Genomic DNA, 24,335 nt, shown 5'->3' with positions numbered 1-24,335 from the left:
GCAGTAAGAACAGTCAGTGCTTCCCTTTCCACCACCAAGTCTAAAAATTTTAAATCTATTTTAACTCACTAGGGTTTTTCACAGCAGAACTAAATAATCAGCCAGAAATTGTTGTTCTTTTTTTAACTTTTTAAACAGAAAAGATCGTGTAAAACATTTCTTCTTGTCCTACCCAAATGATGAAATAAGAGAACTAATGCTTCAAAGAGTAACTATATTAATGAAACGTCAACAAGTTACAGATAAACATTTTAATTGATTAAATATATTATTTTCAAGATCTTTTTGAAATTGCACTTGTACTGTACTAATCAACAGCCAAAGGCAATAAAAAAGTTTAAAACCAAAAACGTTCTGACATGGACACGAGACAGGAACTGCTGCTATGTGAAGTGACACACACTGCTCCCAGGAACAACGATATTTTCAGAAGATAATTCTTCCTAACATGTACAAGGACAAATCTGTAATCAAAGGCTGGAAGAAATATATATTAGTGCCTGCTTTTTAAAAGTTTATTTTACATTTTAAATACAATATTTTCTCATTAAAAAAAAAAGCCAGAAGTGCCTAACCCCGTGGTTTCTATACCATATATACATGAGAGCTCATGGACAGCCTGACAAATGTTCTGGATGTACAGTATGGACACCTATGAGCTGGGACTACTGAATCAAAATTAAAAAACACAAATTGAGCACTGCTTAGGAGAAAATAATCCAGTTTCTGAACAACCAAAAGAGAACAGAGTTAAATATGTACAAAACCAGGTATTAAAAAACAAGGAAATGCAGCACACAAAAAACAAACAGCCCCTTATGTAGTGAACTGGATATACTGCAGCTAATCAACGGAAACCTTCCTACAAGAAGTGATTTATGATTTGAAGTTTTAAACATCTAAGTATTTCAGTAACAACATATAGTAACATTACGTGTATATTGCCATCTTTGTCATTTTCTATCTATACCACCCTCCCTTCTGAAAACAAGAATCTCTATACTAGTTAATCACTTACACAAATTTGGGGTGATTAATCCATATTTGTTTTCAGGAAAACAAAGATGTACCTCTTTTCATCAATAAAGACATAATACAGATTGAAGCTTTAAAAAAATTTAAGCATGGGCCTATGCACTTCCAATTCTCTCTAGTAAGTAATTCCAAACTGGAATCATACAGGGTTTGTGTCTAAGTAGTAAGCAATTAAAAAAAAAAATGGACTCTCTCGGGCAGTGATTTCCATATCAGTACAATGTTATTCCCCATACACTGAATTATATTTAAATGATTTCGTATATTTTAATTCAGCAGGTGCCAATTTGAGTTTACAAAACCCTTAACTATATGCTTGCGTAGAAAACAGTTTCAATTTTGAGATGCCCTATAAAGCCAAATCAAGACAAAAATGAATGAGTTTTATGTTGCTACAGTAGTATGCATATCAGATGGAGAGAAGAGGACCAAGAGCTTGTGAAGGCTCGCTTACACGGACGCCTGAGGCTCTGTGTATCTGGATACTTCAAATTATCACTCAGGTTTGAACATTCTATCTTAAGATTATCTCAGAAAATAATTCTCTGTAATATAACTCTGAACTAAACAGCCACACCCAAAGCAAAAACAATCTGGGTCATTCAGAACGAGATCAAATTGAGGCAACTTCTTTTTCTATTATAATTGGTGAGGTCTTAAATTTTAAAAATGGTGACCTTCAATCAAAGTCAGCTGCACCTCATGTGGACTATTAACAAAAGGATTTCAAATCAGAGGGCACTGAACTACAGGCTCTCCTAAGACACAGGGAGCAGGCAGCAATGGACTAACCATCAGCCAGGTGGGGTCGACGTTGGAGGTTTTATTTCGGAGACTTGAAAGATTTAACACATAGCTCGTGTAACTTCAGCATCCACTAGTGACTCTGTTGGTCGGCACTCACAGGCTGGATGAGTCTGAGGAATCCCTTTAACCCCAAAGTATTAACTCCAAAGAGTCTCAAGGAAATCCTGATGCCCAACAAGAGTTCACAAACCATCAGATCAAGATCAAGAGGGTGAACACTGACTGCAGTGCTCCACAAAGTCAAAGGAAATTTCCAAATTAAACGCCATCGTCTGCCCACCCCCAGACTCCAGACTCTGTAACAACATCTTTATCTAGTATAATAGACTCTGTAGTAGACTGACTTGGACCTCCACAGAGAGTAAGAGTTGTCAAACTTGAGGAGATAGACCCCTCTCCCTGGATACTGGTGGCTGCCGGCATACACTTCTTCATGACAGTCCCGTCGGTACACAGGCACAATCTCATCCAGCAGAGGCTTGCTGGCATTCTTTTTGGCTTTCTCTTCACTAGTGATGTTTTCTATGAGACAGAATAGAGACAAGTCAGTGAACAGATAAGGGAAAACCACATTTGCATCAAGCATTTAAATTCCATCCTTCCTTCAGAAATTGCTCAGTAGGAATTCTCTTGATCCATTCAACTTATGTGCACGCAAGCATATACTGATTCATTCCTTTGTTCATTCATATATCTAAGCAGCTGCTATGTACCAAGCACTATCTGGGCCCTGGGAGCCCAGGGTAAACATCTGGTGGTGGTAGCAGTCAGCATCCTATCTCTCTCTGTACTCTGACCATTGCTGCTATCTCTAAGCCGCACTTTTTCCCCTTCACATCCATTCAATTCCTAATTCCTCCCAATAGGAGGAATCTCGCTCATCTGTGTAGGACCAAGGAAAATGTTGCTTGATTCTCCTCCTTCTCAACAATACGAAAGTCCTCTCTGTTTTAGGAAGGGAGAAAAGGGGAAGAGAACTTATAAGGACTATTATTTTCTTTATATCTTAAATATAACGAGTAAAATGAGAAAAATCACAGTAGAGAGGGAGGCATTTAGAGACAGTCTGAAAATTCAATTAGTTTCACTAGGCCTGTGTTGCCCAGGGATGATCCCACTTCTGATTCTAGGTTTGTCCCAGTTAATAGTTTTCTGAACTGTAATGATATGAGGTTAGGAAAAAAATACCTCTAGAAACCTACAGGAAAGAGAAAATTACAAACCAGCTTATTTTTATTTTTTTTTGTGAGGAAGATCGGCCCTGAGCTAACATCTGCCAATCCTCCTCTTTTTGCTGAGGAAGACTGGCCCTGAGCTAACATCCATGCCCATCTTCCTCCATTTTATATGGGACGCCACCACAGCATGGCTTGCCAAGCATGTTTGCCAAGCAGTGCATCGGTGCATGCCCAGGCCACCGGGCCGGCCCCACAAACCAGCTTAAAAGTCTCAGTTTAACATATTAAATATAAACAGCCCCAAGGAACAGGTCAAGAGAATCTTCAGCAGAGAAGATAACAAGACTTGCAGGTTTACAACACGGCAGAGTGAATTTTGGCCACAAGAGTTAAAAGTGGTGACTTTCAATGGCCACTACAAGGAATGTAAACAAGGAAAGTCTGAGCAACTCTCTCAGCCTAGAGGAGCTTAAGGAGATATGCTAACAACTATAATGTGGCATCTTAGATGGGATCCACTAACATCAGCAAAAACTAAGGAAATGTGAATAAATATGAACTTTAATTAATAATAATGTATCAATATTGGTTCATTAGTTATCATGAATGTACCACAGTACAATGTAAGATGTTAACAATAGGGGAAACTGGGTGCAGGGTATATGGGAACTCTTTGTACTAGCTTTGAAATTTTTCTGTAAATCTAAAACAAAAAGTTTATTTTCAAAAAAGCAGATGACACTCTTATAAACAGGCCCAAATCAGATTTGCTTTATCATAGCAATACTTAAAATTAAATGTCTTTCATTTATAAATGAGAAATATAGAGCCATTTAAAATTTATACTATTGTCTATAAGGATAGCCATGAAACAGATTAATGGTCCACTAATTCAAGATCCAAACCTTGTTCAAAATCTTTAAAACTAAAAGAACAATGCATCTTTCAACACTTTAAGCAAAGACTTGGAACCTGGAAACAACAAAGAAAGCAGAGAATGACAGCAGTGGGACGGGTTACCATCCATGCTTCTTCAAACTCCCTTCTCTCTCAAGACCTGAGATAAACCAAAGCAACAAACAAAAAAATTGGACTCCTCTTCGACATTAAACCGAGCTAGAAGAATCCCCCTCTCCATAAACTGCAGAATGTGGACCAGAGGGGGCACAGCAGCCTTCCTAAGGAGGCATACGGCAGACGGACAAGTGCAGTCTGTGAGCTACAGCCTCAACCTAGAGAAGTTACGCTCACTCTTAGCAAACAATTCCTGGGAGCAAAAAATCCTCACTATTGTTACTGTCAACATGGAGGTTTTAATGGATTCGTTTTAGTTGCAAATCATTTTATGATTAGGAACGGCACAAGAACAGGTGATGTCACTTTCCGTTTGAGGGCTATCACCTATTAGAGCAGAGGTCACGGAAGCCCAGGTCCTCACCTCCAGACAGGCACTGGACCCCAGCCATGTTTACCGGCGCTCTTCCCAACATCAATAACCCCAAAATGATGATCAGCTGAGGGCTCAGATTGGGAAGTAACCTCCTTTTAGAAGCTCTGTAGCAGGCAAGCCAGGAGAAATTCATTACCTCAACCTACTTCTATATTATTCACAAAGCTCTTTATAAGGACAATAATTTGCACACACACACAAACTCTCCTTCCCAGACATTTGCAAACTGTCTGATTTTAACGAGTCCCTGTGATGCATCAGGAGGGCCAGTACAGGGCTCAGTCCCTGGTCCTGATGTTTCTGCGGGGCACCTGAGACAATGGTAGGGGCAGCTGCTCTGCAATCTGCTCAGGTCTCTCCGCACCTCCTGCTGGGTTTTTTCACTCTTGTATTTTTTCCTTCTGCTTCAGTCAGTAATATTTATGGGCAATGCCTCACCTTGCTAGTGGTACTCAGAAACAAAGACTGCTGAAAACAAAACGCCATGTAAGACAAAGCAGCCCTAAACGACACATGTATGTGTGTGTCCACATGTGATGCTGGAGGGCCCGTAGTGTGGCACGCGCGGTGTGGGAATACGACTCAACTGTGTACCTCAAAAGCTCACTGAACTTTTAGGCTCCCTCCACGCACCTCCAACACCACCTCTTGAAACTTATTCCAGTGTCAGCTCTGTGGAACAACATTACCAGCCCTCTTCAGGAAGAAGCAGTCTATTTACACGTCACCTGAAAGGCTAGTCAGTTCCAAGACCGAAGAGGTGCTTTTCCATCCTCACACTCACGACTCCTTCCATATCACTCTCAATCAAGCCAACAAATATTTAAGTGCTTACTGTGTATAAAAGTCCTGAGTTATAACTTTTCTGGATAACAAAATTAAGGTGAGCACCTCCTCCATTAATAAGCAATACATTTTATAACTTACTTCCCAGACCGATAGTTCAGACTGTTCTTGGAAAACACCCAATTTTGTCTACTTAGAGAAAACAAAAAATTATGCTCTAGTAAAATAGGGAAGAATTACTGAAATTTTTTTAAGGTAAGATATTCTGGTGAGTTTCTGTACTTACATAAACAAATCTTAAAATAACAACTAAAAAGCTACTATCAGAAATATAAATTAAACAAATTCCAGAGCTGGCAAATTTCTTGCTTGCTCCTTCAAAAATTTTCAAAATGATCTCCCACATTTACCTTTTCAACACACAAGGCTGGGAGTAAAATAATATTCAGAAAGCAGTAAAATAAACTGCCAAACAGACTTTCCCAGCATTAAAAAAAAATTCATTTCTGGCCCCAGTCCCCTACAGGAGGCTGGCTTCTCTCACAGCCTTTTCAACCCAAGGCCCCAATACTAATGAAGAAACTCATCCCCGTGCACAAAGGGGTAATCAGGAAGCATGAGGCTGGCTGCCATCTGAACCACTGCCACTTCTGCCAACACACAACCCAGCAGCTACTGAATACGGACCAACGGTTCTACCTTCCTCCTCCTCGTCGTCATCGCTGGACTCACTGACATGCACACTGACAGCAGTGTTTGGAGAGTCTGTCCATTCAAAATATACCCCAAACCCAATGTCATAATTGTCTGTAGCAAATTCCCAAAAGAGATATGATCCTTCTTCATGGGTGGGTACTCGAACAGTGACCACTTCTCCTCGGCCCACTGTAATCACGGAATCCGCATCCTGCCGAATCTTCTCTTTAAAGTCTTTGATCTGGGGTCGTGTCCACATGGATGGAGCTGCTATTACTGGAAGAGATTCTAAAGGCAACAGGAATTACAAAAGCTAAAGAGGGTGAGCCTTCACCTGCAGGCAGCAACCTTAGTACAGGACCACCTGCCCAGCCACACTCAGGCACCGAGTGCAATATGGTCTATCTCAGATCAAGGACTCAGGAATATAAGAGCCTCCCCAGGGAAGTCTCCCCCCAGATCACCCCATTCAACAATGTCACAGGTATTCAGAGGTCATCATACCACTTCAAGGAACAAAGCAATCCATAATCTTAGAAGTGATTTTTTTCAACACCCTAATTACATATGGGGATTTAAGAATGACCTTGGAAACTTCCTAGCTGGAGCTAGGGGAACATTCTAACAAAGAGAGATGTGTACTTGGGAATAAATTTACTTTTCTATGTGGACAAAGAAAGCTGGGCTTTGACTTCAATCTCTCTGTTGAAAACAGTCTTGACCTCTGAGTATCCCCCAGTTCCAGGCGCTATTCTAAAGGAGCTCAAAGAAACAGAAACACTGGGACAGGACTGGAGCTGCTAGGGACTGAGTCAAAAGGGGTCAAGTCTCGTTACTGAGCAGTATCTATGTGCACTGGACTGACTACTCAATGGGTTTTCCAGAGTCAGTCACAGAGCCTTTGACAAAAGGCTGGTGTACCAGTATTAGAAAATACTGGTACCCTCTTAAAAGGGAAAAAAAGGGGGGGTGGGGTGTAAACCATGGGATTTCAAAGTCTTCTCTGCAGCTATTTTCTGTTACGTGTTCTAAAAAGACAAGGAAGATCTCTGAAACCAGCTTTCCTATGAAGCACACCACTGCCCCTGGTCACTGTCCCTGAAATGCTCTTCTTTTCCTTCTCACTTAACTTCTACTGTTGCTTCAATCTCTCAGCTCAACTGGCCCTTCCCCAGGAAAGCCTCTGGTGACTTCTCTGACTAGGCACATCCCCCATATTACACGCTCTCCAACTATAATATACCTCTCTCTCCATCACAGTACTCACCACAGCTACAATTACATTTTATGTGTGTTGTAGATCACCACCGTACCGCTAGCACTCAGAAAATCTTCAACCAATGCTGCCCATGAAAAGACAGCAGACCTTTGAAAACGCCAAGTTATCTTCTGGGTAAAATGGTACTTTAGTCTCAAAAAATACATTGTAATATATGGCAGCCAGTCTCCAAGATGGCCCCCAGTGATCCTCACCCTTTGGGTATTCATGCACTTGTGAGGTCACCACCCAAATGTATCAGGGTTGGTATGTGCGACCAATAGAATACGGCAGAAGTGCTGACATGTTACTTCCCAAGTTAGGGCACAAAAGACACTGCCACTTCTGCCTTGTTCTCTTTAGGATCTTTGCTCTGGAGGAAGCCAGCCACTGTGCTGAGGACACTCCAGGAGCTCTAAGGAGAAGCTTCACGGGGCAAGGAACTGAGGCCTCCTGCCAACAGCCAGCACCAACTTGCCAGCCATGTGAGGGAACTATTTTGGAAGCACAGCCTCTAGTTCCAGTCAAGCCTTCACATGACTACAGTCCCAGCCAACATCTTTGCTGCAACCTCATGAGAGACCAGAACCACCACCACTCAGCTAAGCTGCTCCTGAACTCCTGACCCACAGAAACTGTGTGAGATGATAAATGTTTATTTCTAAGCTGCTAAATTTGGGTGTAATCTGTCACGCAGCAACAGATAACCAATATATAATAAGACAACCCAAAGTGTCCAAAGGACATCTGATTTGCTCTTCTGTACTACTGGAAGGGTCACCAGAAGCATCAGATTCAAACAGAAAAGAGTGAAAAAGCATTAAACTCTCACAAATATGTAACTGCTCTCAAAATCTAGCGAACCTGACTTCCTGACTTCTGCTTTTCAGAAAGTCTGAACTGTGACATCTGGTCGGATGAACACACGCCAAACCATACCTTTTGGTCCATTCTCCAGGGCTTCTTCTGCAGCTTCTGCTTCAAGCTCTTTCTCAGCGTGGTCAGGGTGGGTTCTGGCCTGTCCATTAACTGACAGCACATCACTTGGTACGGCTGCATTCACTTTTGATGAGGGAGGCAAAGGAGCCCCGGCTACTGCTACTTCCTGTTGTTTCTGTAACGCTGCCTGTAAGTCGAGAAGGAGTGAAGAGACACTGACCAGGAAGGCCAGCAAACACGACATTTGCCCTGGAATGCATTGTGACCCGCAGTTTTCGCCCTACCAAAGCACTCTCCTCCAAGAAATTACTAGTGCGTTTTATCAGCTTTCAGCCTATCTATGATGAATACCAGTAGTACAATACCAAACTGACGGCTGAGAATGATAAAAAATCAACATGGACAAAAAAACTATAACTGAGGATCACATTTTTGTGACCTGAGGATCACCAGAAAAACTAACTAGGAAAAATTAAAGTAAGCAGAAACAATCAACTCAAAATAAAATTATTAAGGGCAAAAACTCAACATTGTAACATTTGTTCTTAAAATTAATAGAAGAAAATCTTCTTGATAAAATTCAGATACATAAAGTTTGAATCAGGAAAGTTAAACTTGGTAGAAATAAATGGTCACAGAAGAAAATTCACAAAGGCAGAAGCTGTAATTGGTAAAATCTGATATGGGCCCCCAAAGTAACCAACAAATCAAATATGGACAATTATTCTAATATGGACAAAAGTAATAAATTAAATCTTCACCGTAAACTATATACAAAAAATTCTTATCACAATTAAATTGAAAACTGTTAATCATGTTGTAAAAAATACTAACGTAAGAATTAAATAGGCTTATAAAACGGAGTTTGAAGTCAAAATACTTTCTCAGTGAAAATTCATCCCTATTCACGTAATTATGATTAAAATACATATATTCATAAATATGAAATTAAAATGTCTTCTGCGTCAAAACTGAAGAGTAAAAACATCTTAAACGCAAAGGACAAGTATTTTCAGACATTCTTCTCTTATATGAAGATGGATAGATATTACTACTGGAAATACCTAAGTATTACTTAAGTAACTTTTGAGGGAAGTTTAAATTGAATTATTACATATAGAAAAGTATATAAATCATAAATGTACAGCTTGATCATTTTTCATAAATCAAACATACCCATGTAACCCACACCCAGATCTAGACTATCTGCATCCCAGAACCCTCCCTGGTGACACTCCCCTAAGGGGAGCAACTATTCTGACTTATAACACTATCCATTTGCTTTCCTATTTTTGAACTTTATATAAATGGAATTGTATAACACATGATCTTTTTTGTGTCTAGCTTCTTTCACTCAACATTACTTTTGTGAGGTTCACCTGTAGGGTCACAAGTAATTGTATTTTGTTTGTTTGCATTGCTATAGGACATTCCATTGTGAAAATACAAAATTTATTTATCCATTCTACTGTTGATGAGCATTTGTGCATTTAAGTAACTTTTTTAAAAAATTTATTTATTTTACTTTATTATTATTATTTTTTCTGAGGAAGATTTGCTCTGAGCTAACATCTGCCGCCAATCTTCCTCTTTTTTTGCTTGAGGAAGATTAGCCCTGGGCTAACACCTGTGCCAGTCTTCCTCCTCTTTGTATGTGGGTCACCACCACAGCATGGCTGACAAGTGGTGTAGGTCTGTGCCCAGGATCTGAACCCACAAACCTGGGCTGCCGAAGCGGAGCACACCGAACTTAACCAGTAAGCCACAGAGCTGGCCCCTAACTAACTTTTTAAACTAAAATACTAAGTTATAAGTGAGCATATGTTGACAACAGTAAAACAAAAAAAAGGAAAGAAAGAAAATTTAGGAAAAAAAGCCATTATAATCTCATGGTTTAGGGATAATGACATATTTTGGCATATCTGTATACACATTTCATTTGACATAACATTTATAAACCAATTACTTAAATGAATGGCAACACCTCTCTCTGCTCTTAGCTCAGGCTAGTAACGCACTTAAGATTTTAAAATACCTTCTTCCAAGGCCTAGATACTCAGTGAGTTCCACATTTGTTTTCTACAAAGAGTACCAGCTTCCAGAAAAAGTGCATACAACCAAAACAAGCCAGTGCACTCAGAACATTCACTGCATGACAGGAAAGCAAAAAAAGCATTTCTGTTGATGATCAACAGGTCCGGCTCAAACGGCCCCACATCTCCAGTAAGCCTTTCTGGAAACTCTCTAGCAGAATGGACAACTCCCTTCCCCGGGATCCCACTGCCCAAGAATATATAGCAATTATATATAATAGATTGTAATTATTTATTTACATAATCCTCTTCTAACTTTTAAGTTTTTAAAAGCACAGAAAGGTAGAGGAACAATGTAACAAACACCCAGGTAACTACACTCCCAAATTAACAAGTGTTCGCGTTTTGTCATTTTGCCCAGTATTCATATAAAAATTAATACTTTCTGGGGCTGAAGTTCCCTTTGTTCCTTCCTCAGTCTCTTTCCTTCTCTCTTCCCAGAGACAACCAATCAATTTGATAAACCAAGTTTGATTGCTGTAATCTAAATTTCGGCTTTCTAGTTTTGTTTCAAACATTCTTGGTTTTGCCCTACTTGCCTGACTGTGTTCTGATTAGGTGGGAGCAACCTAGAAACAGGACAGTATAAGCTATCCTATTGAAAAATTATCTCCGTGCCAATCAAAGAAGCAGGAAAACAGGAGTGATATGCTAAAGTAGACACAGGCTTTAGAGGACAGAGAAGAAATTCCTCAAAAATATCACCTACTATCTTGAATGAACTCTGGTTTGACACCCTCTTCCTCTTCTCATGGATTACACAAAACTGCACTGCTTTTTAACTGCTCACTAATGGTCAAGACTCAGGGGAAAAGGTATTTTAGGTAAGAATATTCATTTTCAAGGAATTTAAAGAGCTTGGCAAAACAACAAAGATTACTTCATCCAACAAGAAATGCTGAGCAACACTAAGGTAACACTTTTCTTCACTCAGACTTTTTGACAGGTGGTAACTGCTTTATAAGTGAAAATTAAATAAGTAAAACTTAGCTAGGTTAAGTTCAAGGAGGCATTTTATACCTCTGCAAGACGTAAAAAATGAATGTAAAATTGGTTGACGTAAAAAATGAATGTAAAATTGGTTATCTTCCATATGTACAAAACACTTCACAGAGTAACCATTTTCTCATTGTATTCCTCTGACAGTCCTGGAGGTTAACAGGACAAGTATCAGGATTTTATACCCCATTCTTACTGACTGGGAGAAAAGGCAGAACAATCAGAGGAGCAGGTAACTTGTCTGAGCTCAAACAAGACAATGGCAACGCATGGACAGAATCCAAGGGTTATTTGCCACCCCACCCTCCCCCGCCCCCTGCCTCAAATCCCATGTTCTTTCCCCTAAACCACCTACTCTTGTTGGAAGCAAAATATTTGGGGGTAGAGAGTTAGAGGAGGACTACCAATGTGTTGTGGGTGAGCACTGTCTAGCTACTGTACCTCACACAAAAGTCAAGATGGACCCACCTAGCTCCGCAGAACCAGCCAACAGCCTTAGGGGACAGCGCACTGCCTGAAGGACATCCTTGAACTAAGGCTAGTTACCCCAAGTCCTCACGGTTCCAGGATCACTGTTAGAGTCTATGTCAGACTCACTGGAATGACACTCAGTCCATACAACTCCCAAATACCCTTATGACAATATAATAGTGGACATATCATTTGTTGCTTCAATATCATAAGTTGTCTTTCATAACTGCCAGTGCAATTCTAAACTCTCCCCCAACAAAGGTCACCTAAAAGTTACTTTATACCTCAGAGGTGAACTAATGCAAAATTCATTAGCAACTGTTAAAAAAGAACTTGAGTTCCAGTGAAACTAAACACCCTCTCTGCGGCTGAATCCTGGGGCTGTCTATCATACCTGTTGCTGGGCAAGCTGGACTTGATACAACTGCTGCATATACTGCTGGTAGTGCTGCTCCTGCAGCTGGCGGATGAGGATCTGCTGCTGCTCGTAGTTCCCCGGGTACTGCTGGGCTGCGTACTGCTGGAACTGCACGGCAGTCTGGGAGTTTAAAGCTGCCATTATCTGCTGCCTAAAAACATTAAAAAATATATACTAGTCTGACTACAGGAGATTGTTCATTACAAAATAAAATGTCTCTGTCATTTATTTTTGTAATTTATAACTCTTAAATGACTAAGCTACTAATATATACCAATCAGCATGTGTCCCAGGCCCAGAAGAAAGATTTAAGAAAATAAACTTGGCCTCTAATTTTTTACTTGGGTTTTTCAAGGAAGATCTGGGATGGAGAGGGAGAATAAGCATATCATCATCATCATCACCACCACTATCGTCACTGCCAACATTTATTGTGCCCTTACTATGAGGCATGCAGTGTTCAAGGCACCTCCACGTACTAACCCACTCGCCTCTGACACACCTTCTGAGGCAGGGTTTCACAGAGCAGGAAACGCGGGCACTGGGTAACTTGCCCGTGACTACACTGCTAGTAGATGCCAGAGCCAGGATTCAAGTCTAGGCTGTCTGGCTCCAGCCTGTACTATTTAACCATGATGCTGTAAGAGGATGGATTGTCATCGATGGCAAGATGAGGTATTTAACTGTTGGCCATGGCTTCTCTACCTAAATACAAGAAAAGCAGTAAGAGGCAGAAGAATAGCTAAAAGATGTTACAGGTGGCCCTGGTAAGTATAAATAAAGCCAGTGAAAACTCGAGGGTCCTCAGCATTTCATTTAAAGCCTGCCTTAAAGAGAAACACTGAAAATAACATCTGGGAACACTTGGTCTAGAGATACTAATTTCTGTAAACTATTATAATTCTCTTTTATTTTTTTTCATAGAGAAATCACATGCTTCTTAACTCAGTTATGTGACCAACTTAAAGACCTCAAAGCCATCTATTAATAGATAAATAGATAAATAACAAAGCAAAATCTCACAAACTCCTTAAAGAACATGACACTGGGTCCACCTAGGGCATGCCCCCAACCCCTAACAGAGTAGTATTCATAGTCCTCTAGGGAAGAATGAGGCTCTGGGTTGGTTTGAAGCTTTTGAGGAACTACTCAGAAATAATGAGGAGAAATCAATGGACTCTGGTTTAATCTACATGCCATGCTACCCCTTGGACCCCAGGCCTTCTTCCCACAGTGTTTTATGGGTGTTAATCCTTTCCTCCTTGTACCTATAGCTCCTTCTTGAAGAACCAGTTCCTTCTGAGACAGGTGCTCTCACAGCCCTTACTGAATAAGAAATGGTTTCAGCTCCCAAGTCCGGTACTAGGGGACTAGGAATAGACATCTGACATAGGCTGGACCAACTAGATTCTCTGTCCTGGAAATGTGTAACTGGGTCTCTCAGATTCCATCCCTCTCTCAGATGCATGAAAACAAAGACCACATAAATCTAAGCTAGGATAGCCTTGCACATGCCAAAGCAGAGAGTGACAATTTGCAGAGAACAGAAAGAATGAACCAGAGACACAAGCTGAGAGAAGCAAAGACAAGAAATCATGTGAACCCAGAGACAGAGAGCAAGCAAGAAACCTCAGCTCCTGTTCTAGTCCTGAATTCTGGGAGTGAATCCCAAATCCTTCCAATAAATTCCCCTCTTTGCAACCAAATGATGCTTAAGATGAGGCCCTCTTTGGGGTCGGCCCGGTGGCATAGCTGTTAAGTGCGCGCGCTCCGCTGCGGCGGCCTGGGGTTCGGATCCCGGGCACGCACCGACGCACTGCTTGTCAGGCCATGCTGAGGCCGCGTCCCAGATCAAGTGGAGGAAGATGGGCATGGCTGTTAGCTCAGGGCCAGTCTTCCTCAGCAAAAAGAGGACGATTGGCAGATGTTAGCTTAGGGCTGCTCTTCCTCACATACACACAAAAAAAAAGATGAGGCCCTCGTTGGTAACACATCATTGGTGCGAATGACAAGGAGCTACTGTTGGTCCACCTCCCAGTCCCACAAATCACGGAAGGACTCCAAGCCACACGATGGTAAATGCAGAGTAACAACAGCGTGGCAGTCCATTCCTCATTCTCAAACACAAGCCATACAACAAGCTTACTTCTGCTGCTCCAACCGAAGCCTCTCTTCTTCTATTCGCCTCCTCTCCTCCTCCTCCCGTCTGAGCCTTTCTTCTTCTTCTCTTCTACGCTTCTCCTCCTCCTTTTGCAGACGTTCTCTTTCTTCCTCTTCACGCCGCCTTCGCTCTTCCTCCTCCTTCCTACGAGGTTAAGGACAGAGAGAATGACCTCTATACAAAGAATCCTGTTTAAAAACAATTTAAGACTATTTCCCAGTGAAAATCGATACAACCTTCTTAGAGAACAATGTGGTAATATTATCAAAATCTGAAATGCATAGACTGCACTAGTACAAATTTATCAAATGGAGTCAGTCACACAATATACAAGATCACAGCAAGAATAATTACTGCTGCACAGTAATAAAAAAGATGTCTGTCAGTAAGACACTACTACTTAAATCATTATCATGATACACCCATACCCTGAAGATTCCCCTCTATATAAGCTCACAGCACAAGCTTTTCCTTCATACTACTTGCTGTAGTTGCAATTAAATCTGTGATAAATTTAGCGATATATCTGTCTTGCTCAGTAAAGTGCATGCTATGTAAGGGCAGAGACGGCCTACCTCAAACCACTACATCCTCAGGGCTTAGCACAGTGCTTGAAAGAACAAGCACTCAACAAATGTGTACAGAAATGAATAATCCACCCTGAAACACCACATAGCCACAAAGAAAGGACAGAACTACATGGCCTCACATGTAAAGACATTTAATATATTTGTTTAATGAAAAACGCAGGTAAATACAGAGAAAAAGGTCTAGAAAGATACACCTCTAATATGTCAGTTATTATCTATGAAGAGAAGAGTGGTATTAAAAAGTAAGGTGGGAAGGAAGGTTTTCAGTTTGTGCTTCCTATATTGCCATCAATGGAAAATCATTTATACCACATATATTTGTGTATTATTTCTGAAATTAAAAAAAAATTAAAGCTTTCAGTTTAAAAAAGAAAAGGACAGTTGGAAATCTAGGTGCAGCCCTTACCTAGCTCTTGCCTACCGCCCAGCCCCTTTCCCAAGGAGAACAGACTCTGTCACACCAGGAACGGATGCATACAGGTCTAAGAGGGGCTTGGAGGACAGAGAGGGTAAAGACGGGATGAAAGACAAGACTGCTGAGGATTCTCAAAGAAGACACCATTTCTTGGTCCTACCATGAGAACTGTCTGGGTTGCCCCACTTTTTTCCCCAAACTCCTATAAGTGATTAACAACACAGCTGAGCCACAGTCAAGGCTCAAAATACAGCAATAACATGACCTACTTGTAACGTGTCACAGCTGGTACACAGGGCAAGATGTTCCACAAGCCAGAGCTTAAGCTTCAGGGTAGAGGAAGTCTAGTCTTAAATGCTTTAAAAGAATTATATATAGACTTCATCTCATGACAGAAGTCTTTTTCCTTTTAAAAGGAAAAACGCAGTTTTATACGCAGAGTAGTAACTCAAATATTCAATTTATCATTAAAAAAGAACTTAAAAAGCAATGTATACATACTTCCAAAGACATTATAGCTACACCTCATTGGTTCAACGTCACAATACACGGACTACAGCACATAAATCAACTGTCCAGTAAAGGAACCTCACTCCATTCTTCTAAGAATCAAAACTTTTCCTCTGGGTAAAAACAATCTTCCTTTGGATAAATGTCTTCTGAAAATGGATTAAGCTATTTCCTATCCTCTTAAACAGGAATAAATTAAATCTAGTGCTCTGTCTCTTGATGACTTAGGAGGTATAACCACAAACATAAAAACTGTCTATGTCATAATACAGTGATGGAGAAGTTTATCTTCATATTAAATGGCCCCTAAGTGCCACACTTTATAATTCTTGTGTCTATTTTTCATAGTTTCCATCTTCCTCCCTCACTATCAGGCTATTTCCTCTTCTAATCTGTTATTTCCAATCCAGGTTAAGGTGGGAAATCAGAGAACCAGTTGTTTCTAAAGTAAGTATAACATAATCTGAGGAAAAATTGGTTTTGCAGCATCATTTTCATTACCTAGAAATTTCAGACAGTTGAAGTTATTGAAAATATAACCTCTGATAAATAAGATGCTAGCTATAATTCTGTCGAGTTCACGATCAGGACGGAGAATCCCATAAACATAAACAGCACATTCAGCAGCTCCCCCTCCAGCCCCCGGAAATAATTAAATAGCCATCTGGAAGACAGGGCCAATATGAAATGTTTATCTAAAAAGTGTACCACATAGCACAGTTGGTAACCACGATATGGAGTATGAATAGTCTAGAAACTCAAGAGCGACAGCAGCAGAGTGTGTCAGAGCAGAGGGTAAGGGGGAGAGGGTGGCTGAGTTGCTGGTGCTTGCTCAAGAATGCAGTGTAATAGCACAAAAGGAACGCTGCCAGGACGGATGGGCAATTCCTTTTAAAAGGATAGCCAGACGGACACATCAAACCCCGTCCCCCCAAAACTCGTTATATAAATGCCTGCTCACATCAGGAAGTTTGAGCAACTAGCATAAGGAGTGGGGATCCAAAGGAAGTAAGACACCTGATCCAGAACAGACACTCCATGAAGCAAAAGCATCAGTACATGGGGCTGCACGAGGATAGAGTACTCTGTGCCCTCAAACTTCACCTTTTTTTTTCTTGCTCCTCCTTCTCTATCTTGTGGGATGCAACGTATGTTGAAAAGAGATGGCAACACCTATTCAGGAGCTTGACGAACTCTACCATGGCATCCTCTTTAGACGTGCCGCCCAGGGCTGCCCATTCTCTCCTGTAAGGAATCACAAGAAACGTTACCTCCTCGTCTTAACAGGATGAGAACTTGATTTAATTTACACCTAAATATGAACAATTCTCAATTATAACTAAAATGAAGAACGATTCTATTATAAACAAAAGGCTCAAAACTTCAAGTTTCAACAAGCATGAATTGATTTACTAAATTAGATACACCACACACAATCCAAACTTCCTGTCATAAACTATAATTTAACCCCACTGCTGATAATTTCCATACTAGCAAAAGAGTATCAAAGGTTCACTTTCTTTGTATCACATTTTAGCCTTAACTAAATAAAATACGCAATGGATTCTTTTTTGTCACAACCTTCTATATGTCCCAATAAGAAAATCAATTACTATATATTTTAAATGGCTGCTTTTAATATTACTTAGGAAGAATCAAATAAAGCTGTACTTGTCTTATGTTCATAACCAGATGAGGAAACTTCTTCCACAATATTTAGCCATAAACATCTCCAAGCCAAAAACAGATAAACATCTGAAGATTCTAGAAGCTGTAAGCAAAAATGTTTCAGTTCTCATTCTAAGCTAATGAACCAGCTATTCACATCTTAATTTACTTTATACCATTTTGTGACATTATTCTCATTAAATGCATTATACAACAAAACACTGTTACCTCCTGTCATTCCCCAACACATCAAAGAATCCAACCTCAGGACAGGTGTCAGGATTATATGGACCCAGAAGAACCTGCTTATGCAGTGCCACAAGCTTCAGTTTTTCTTCATAAGTCGGATGAAATGCTTTGCCATCTTTCTCTACAAGAAAAAGAAACATAAAGAAACAATCAGCACTGAGAAAATACATAATTTTCAGCATTATATGCTAAAGTTTTGCTATAAGGTCTGTCACAAACTGCCTGTGATAAACATAAACAATATTATAGTGAGATTTTTATTTTAAATACTAACAGAAACACTTTATGCTGAATTAAATTTGTGTGTGTGTGTGAGGAAGATCAGCCCTGAGCTAACATCCAAGCCAATCCTCTTTTTTCTTTTTTTTTTTTTTGCTGAGGAAGACTGGCCCTGAGCTAACATCTATTGCCAATCCAACGCCTTTTTTTTTTTTTTCTTCCTTTTTCTCCCCAAAGCCCCAGTAGATAGTTGTATGTCATAGTTGCACATCCTTCTAGTTGCTGTATGTGGGACCCTGCCTCAGCATGGCTGGACAAGCGGTGCGTCAGTGTGCACCTGGGATCCGAACCCGGGCTGCCAGTAGTGGAGCGTGCGCACTTAACCGCTACGCCACGGGGCCGGCCCCGAATTAATTATTTATTTATTTATTTATTTTTTGTGTGAGGAAGATCAACCCTGAGCTAACATCCATGCTAATCCTCCTCTTTTTGCTGAGGAAGACCGGCTCTGAGCTAATATCTATTGCCAATCCTCCTCCTTTTTTTTTTTTCCCCAAAGCCCCAGTAGATGATTTTATGTCACAGTTGCATATCTTTCTAGTTGCTGTATGTGGGACGCAGCCTCAGCATGGCCAGAGAAGCGGTGCATCAGTGCGCACCCGGGATCTGAACCCGGGCCGCCAGTAGCGGAGCACGAGCACTTAACCGCTAAGCCACGGGGCCGGCCCCCGAATTAATTTTTTAAACTGAAGCCAAGTACAAATATTTATGTTAAGACTACTACAGAGAAACCAACCTGTGAAGCTACAGTCAGGCACACACATACAAGTGTACCACTTGACATCTTTTACACATATGAAAAATGTTCAACAATCATTTTTTAAATAATTTTATATCAATTACTTTCAATATGATCATACATAAGAGATGACATATAATTAGGAAAGCTATATTCAAAACATATCCATTCCACTGAGGCAGTATGATGTGGTGGGTAGGGCTTTGGAATCAGCCTAGATTTAAATCTCATCTCAGACACTTCCTAGCTGTAGGACCATTCTCTTAGTTTGTTCATCAACAAAGCGAGGAGTCCGCTGCTACTTCAGAGGTTAACAGAATATTATTAATAATAATAACTACTAGATCCTTTTCCTTCCTTCATATTATGATTGGCTCTGGCAGGTTTCCAATGGGCAATTAAGAGGTCTGGCAGGTTTCCAAGGGGGCCATCCCAGTGGCAGAGTATTTAAGTTCACACGCTCTGCTTCAGCAGCCCAGGGTTTGCTGGTTGGGGGATACCGGGCTCAGACCTACACACTGCTCATCAAGCCATGCTGTGGTGGCATCCCACATACAAAATAAAGGTAGACTGGCACAGATGTTAGCTCAGGGACAAAGTTCCTAAAGCAAAAAGAGGAAGATCGGCAACAACTGTTAGCTCAGGGCCAATCTTTCTCAGCAAAAAAAAAAAAAAAAAGAGTGAAGCCCATTTGACCTGCAAAGACTTTACCATCAACATTCAAAAGTAGTATGAAACTGGGTGCTAGTAAAATAGGAAATCCTTAGAGAATAGTTCTGCTTCTTCAAAAAATGGTAGCATTAATTATGGTTGATTCTAATGATAATAAGAGTCTACCAAATTTCAAAAAAAAAAAAAGAAGTAGAAAGTAATATATACTGCCTACAAATTTTATCCATGTACACAGTAATCACCAAAATAAAACCCCTGCTGATGAGAGAAGAATATGGGTTAAAGGTTATGAAAAGGAAACTCAGAGGAGGAAAAAAATACAAGTTGCCAGTAAGTAACCCAAGATATTTAATCTCACTAGTCAAGGAAATGGAACTTGATACCATTGGATACCAACACCCCCTCTGCTATCAGATAGGTCAAAAAAACTAGATAACATCAAGAGTTGATAAAAATGGGACAAACAGGTACCCACTCTCATATACTAATACTGAAAGTATAAACTGCTACAGTTATCTTGGAGGGCAATTTGGCAATATATTTCAAAATTATAAATGTGCCCGCCCTATGATCCAGTAATTCCAATTCTCATTATCTACCCCTGATAAGCACTCCCCAATAAACTGAGGAGGTGGATACAGGGATATTCACTGCAGCACTGTTTTCTTGTTACTATAAACAATGTAAAAGTTCATTAATAAGGGAATGGCTAAATAATGTGGTATAGTCAGACTGTGGTATAAACGAAGCAAGTATAGTAAATATTGTTAAGTGAAAAGAGTAAGCTGCAGGAAACTATACACAATCACAGTGCACAATAAATTTCATCAATTCTAGGCACTTCCACCACCACACACTTGAACATCTCTAAAATCAGATTAGGTTTTACAATCTATGATATTTTACAGTTATAGTTGGCAGTTTTTCTTTCTTAACAGTACATAAGAAAATAGTAAGCCTAAGAATTGATGAAATACAGCATGTAAACACACCCACATATTCTACATGTACATGTGTATGAATGTAAATGCAAAGAAAAAGATCTAGAAGGAGAAATGAGAGAAGAGGAGAATGTGGGAGGAGGCTAGGATTAGGAGGTGATGGAAGAGAATTTAAACCTTACTTGCAACAGTTTAATCTTTCAAAGGAAAATGTGTGGAAGAACAAACCGAACGGTTAAGAGGTATTGCCTGTGGGGAAGGGACTGGAAAAGCTAGCGGGTGGGGACTGAAGAGGAGTTTTCCATTTACATATACTTCTATATATCCAAAATTTTTTTCAACAAGAACTCACATAATACTTTGAAAAAATAAATATTAAAAAAAGACAAGGGGCTGGCCCGGTGGCGCAAGCAGTTAAGTGCGCGCGCTCCGCTGCGGCGGCCCGGGGTTCGCTGGTTCGGATCCCGGGCGCGCACCGATGCACTGCTTGGTAAGCCATGCTGTGGCGGCGTCCCATATAAAGTGGAGGAAGATGGGCACAGATGTTAGCCCAGGGCCGTCTTCCTCAGCAAAAAAGGAGGAGGATTGGCGGATGTTAGCTCAGGGTTGATCTCCTCACAAAAAAAAAAAAAAAAAAAAAGACAAAACTGTGGCACTGACCTTATTTGCTTAATAAAAATTGAAACAACTCAGTAACTTGTGAATCTCCCATCTGCTTTTACTACTGAGCAAACAGCATCACTAGACAATCAGCACCAAGAGTAGGAACTTCCTTTAAATAAGCTTTTAGAACAGAATTATCATAGTTCTGTATTTACCAACTAAAGGCAATTTTCATTTCAAAATCGAACTCTTAGAAAGCTATTTTAATCAATGATGGACATTAAGATCTTTTTAAAATATTCATTCATTCAACTTTATAAATATTTATTGAGCCACCGTGTGTAAATCATTGTGCTAGACGCTAAGGATTCATTGTCCTCCTGGAGTTTACAAACTACTGAGTTCAATTAAAAAATTATAATTTGGGAATGGAGTAAATAATTGAGGCTAGGTGCATATTTCAAACAAATCATAACAAAATTATATTGAGATAAAGAAAAGATAAATAAAGTTTACTTCTAACCTAGAAAAAAAATAAAATTAGATCAAAAAGGTAGGTAATGAAGTAGACTTGTTTCAACTCCATAGGACGGGCCAGTAGTTGCCTTAAATTCCAACACAGCATATAATTAAAATAAAGCAAAACAGATTCGAGTTTACAAAACCTAAATACACCTTTACATTATCTTTCATGTAAAAACCAACAAGCCTAAAAGAACTGCTCTTTACTTCATTCTATTTCCAACGAAATCTCTCTGAAATACAATCTTGAAAAATTATCTTAGCAAAAAAAACAGTGTTACACCTGTTCACTGCTGCATTATTTCAAATCAAAAAAGGGGCCGGCCAGGTGGCATAGCGGTTAAGTTCACACGTTCCACTTTGGTGGCCTGGGTTTGCGGGTTTCGGATCCCAGGCTCGGACCTAGGCACTGCTCATCAAGTCATGCTGTGGCAGGTGTCCCACATATAAAATAGAGGAGGATGGGCACAGATGTTAGCTCAGGGCTAATCTTCCTCACCAAAAATAAATAAATAAATAAATAAATAAAATTTTAAAAGGAATCTATTCAACAATAACACAATGCTTAAATTAAGTAACCCACTGAACAGATTATACAGCTATTAAAATGACAATTATAAGGGCTATACAGCATTTCAAAGAACAGATTTATGATATATTAATTAAAATAAGTAGAATGAAAAAATTATATAGTGGCTATGTTTACAACTATGTAAAAATGCCTGCATGTGACCAAAGACCCAAAGAGAATGTAAAAGATAAAAATTTAAGAATTTGGGCAAGTGATTACACATTTAGATCTTTCTTTTAAAAAATTACAGTGAAGATTTTTCTTACAAAATTAGCTACCTAGAACTCTGAATTCTAAAATGTTAGGTAGTTAAAAGATGTAAACTAATAGCAGTTACTTTTTGGCTATTAATTACCAAAAAGCCTTTCTCCAATTTTAAAGTGCTTGTAACGTTCCTTTACCATCTACCTTAATTTTGCACATATTAACCACCAAAAGTTTTCTTATGCTAATTACGTCACAGGTAATTATTAGAGAAATATAGCACAGAACAACTTTCTTCTCACTTTCACCAAATCGTGATGATTTGAAAAACTTCCAACTTCTGATCTTAGCCTATCAGTTAAAAGATTTTTAGAAGGTTTTTGTTTTTTAAAACCAAAAAGGCACCAACCTAACTAAGTCATTTTATCTTCAATCTCATAAAAGGAAAACACGCTCCCGGAGATTCAAGAACAAGGGAGTAGTGAGCCTGAGAAACAGTCGGGGCAGAGGGCAGAGTAGAAGAAAACTTCCTCATTTTGTTCAGTCAGGATTTCTGGGCTTTTGTTTTGCTTTTTCCTTTCTTTAAAAAAAACACATTTTAGCTCTTCCCGTAAGCGGCCTGAGGTGATCTCTGAAAATGGTTCGCTACTCACTTGACCCAGAAAATCCTACAAAATCATGCAAGTCACGAGGTTCAAATCTTCGTGTTCACTTTAAGAACACTCGTGACACTGCCCAGGCCATCAAGGGTATGCATATCCGAAAAGCCACCAAGTATCTGAAGGATGTCACTTTAAAGAAGCAGTGTGTGCCATTCCATTCCGTCGATACAATGGTGGAGTTGGTAGGTGTGCCCAGGCAAAACAGTGTGGCTGGACACAGGGTTGGTGGCCCAAAAAGAGTGCTGAATTTTTACTGCACATGCTTAAAAATGCAGAGAGTAATGCTGAACTAAAGGGCTTGGATGTAGATTCTCTGGTCATTGAGCACATCCAGGTGAACAAAGCCCCCAAGACGCGGCGCAGAACGTACAGAGCTCACGGGCGGATCAACCCCTACGTGAGCTCTCCTTGCCACAGTGAGATGATCCTTACCGAAAAAGAGCAGATTGTTCCTAAACCAGAAGAGGAGGTTGCACAGAAGAAAAAGATATCCCAGAAGAAACTGAAGAAACAAAAACTTATGGCCCGGGAATAAATTCAGCGTAAAATAAATGCAAATAAAAGTAAAAGCAAAACAAACAAACAAACAAAAAACTTCTTAATTCTATGAAAATAAACGTCAAAAAAGGTAAAAAGCAGATAGAATTTGATTCACTGGAAGACCAAACACGCAGCTCATTAGTCATGTGACGGCAATTTTCAAACACACACACAAATTCTTATTTGCTGCAGGGAGATGAAGCAAAGCTAACAGGGCTAGTGGGTACGAAAAAATTTTTTTACTATGACTACTATAAAGTTATTGTAGTGGAGGGAGGATCCATTCTTACCAGGTGATAAATACGCTTCTTTATTTCAAACATTTAGCAGTGCAAGCGAGGTGCAGGGGGCAATGGCACAGGGTGAGTAAACAAGGAAACTGTACCCCTTCTTCAGCAAGGTGTGAGTCTAACCCTCAAAAGTGACTCATCAACAGGAAAGGGTGAGTTTCAGGATTTGGGGATGTCATTTTAAACACCAGCTCTTTCTACGCCTGACAGAATTAAGAATTTATTGCCAATCCACAAAGGATTTTTCAGAAGAGGAATAGGTTTTCAAGCGTTAGTTCTGGTCAAGCAGTCAACTAAATCTGTTCACCACCATGAACCCCAGCTCCTAGCACCAGGCTTCGTTCACACGCTCTCACCACCACTACCACACCCGACAAACCTTACCAAAGAAGAAACGGACGTTATGGGTCAATTTCTGTGAGAGTGAGCAAAACAGTACATCCATTCTTGGGAAGTGTATTGGCATTTCCATACAATCTTTTATGCACATGTTAGTTTTAAGAATTGCTCTATAATCCTTCCTTTAAATCCTATTACTAAATCTTCAAATTAATCATTATTCTAGTTGGTGACCAAATTTGTCTCAAAA

General features: G+C 39.9%; 1 protein-coding gene and 1 pseudogene across 2 annotated transcripts in view; one reads left to right on the top strand and one right to left on the bottom strand.

Annotated features, from left to right (window-relative positions):
- Window positions 1-236: 236 nt before the first annotated feature.
- The window catches only part of ACBD3 (acyl-CoA binding domain containing 3), a 41,466-nt gene continuing 17,367 nt past the window's right edge, over window positions 237-24,335 (bottom strand). The window contains exons 2-8 of one of the 2 annotated variants that reach the window (XM_058533598.1): window positions 17,703-17,844; window positions 16,911-17,051; window positions 14,277-14,435; window positions 12,107-12,281; window positions 8,150-8,336; window positions 5,944-6,240; window positions 237-2,364 (exon numbers count right to left, since the gene is read on the bottom strand). In XM_058533598.1, coding sequence (XP_058389581.1) covers window positions 2,153-2,364; window positions 5,944-6,240; window positions 8,150-8,336; window positions 12,107-12,281; window positions 14,277-14,435; window positions 16,911-17,051; window positions 17,703-17,844 — 1,313 coding nt within the window. In that variant the 3' untranslated portion in view covers window positions 237-2,152. The remainder of the gene's footprint in view (window positions 2,365-5,943; window positions 6,241-8,149; window positions 8,337-12,106; window positions 12,282-14,276; window positions 14,436-16,910; window positions 17,052-17,702; window positions 17,845-24,335) is intronic. The other variant, XM_058533599.1, reaches the window with a different exon arrangement.
- On the top strand, window positions 22,863-23,499 carry LOC131399397 (large ribosomal subunit protein uL22-like; annotated as a pseudogene).

This window comes from Diceros bicornis, chromosome 38 (genome assembly GCF_020826845.1).
Source record: "Diceros bicornis minor isolate mBicDic1 chromosome 38, mDicBic1.mat.cur, whole genome shotgun sequence".
In the NCBI taxonomy this organism is placed as follows: Eukaryota; Metazoa; Chordata; class Mammalia; order Perissodactyla; family Rhinocerotidae; genus Diceros; species Diceros bicornis.
The sequence above is the reverse complement of the archived record's forward strand: the minus strand, read 5'-3'. Positions and strand labels throughout refer to the sequence as shown.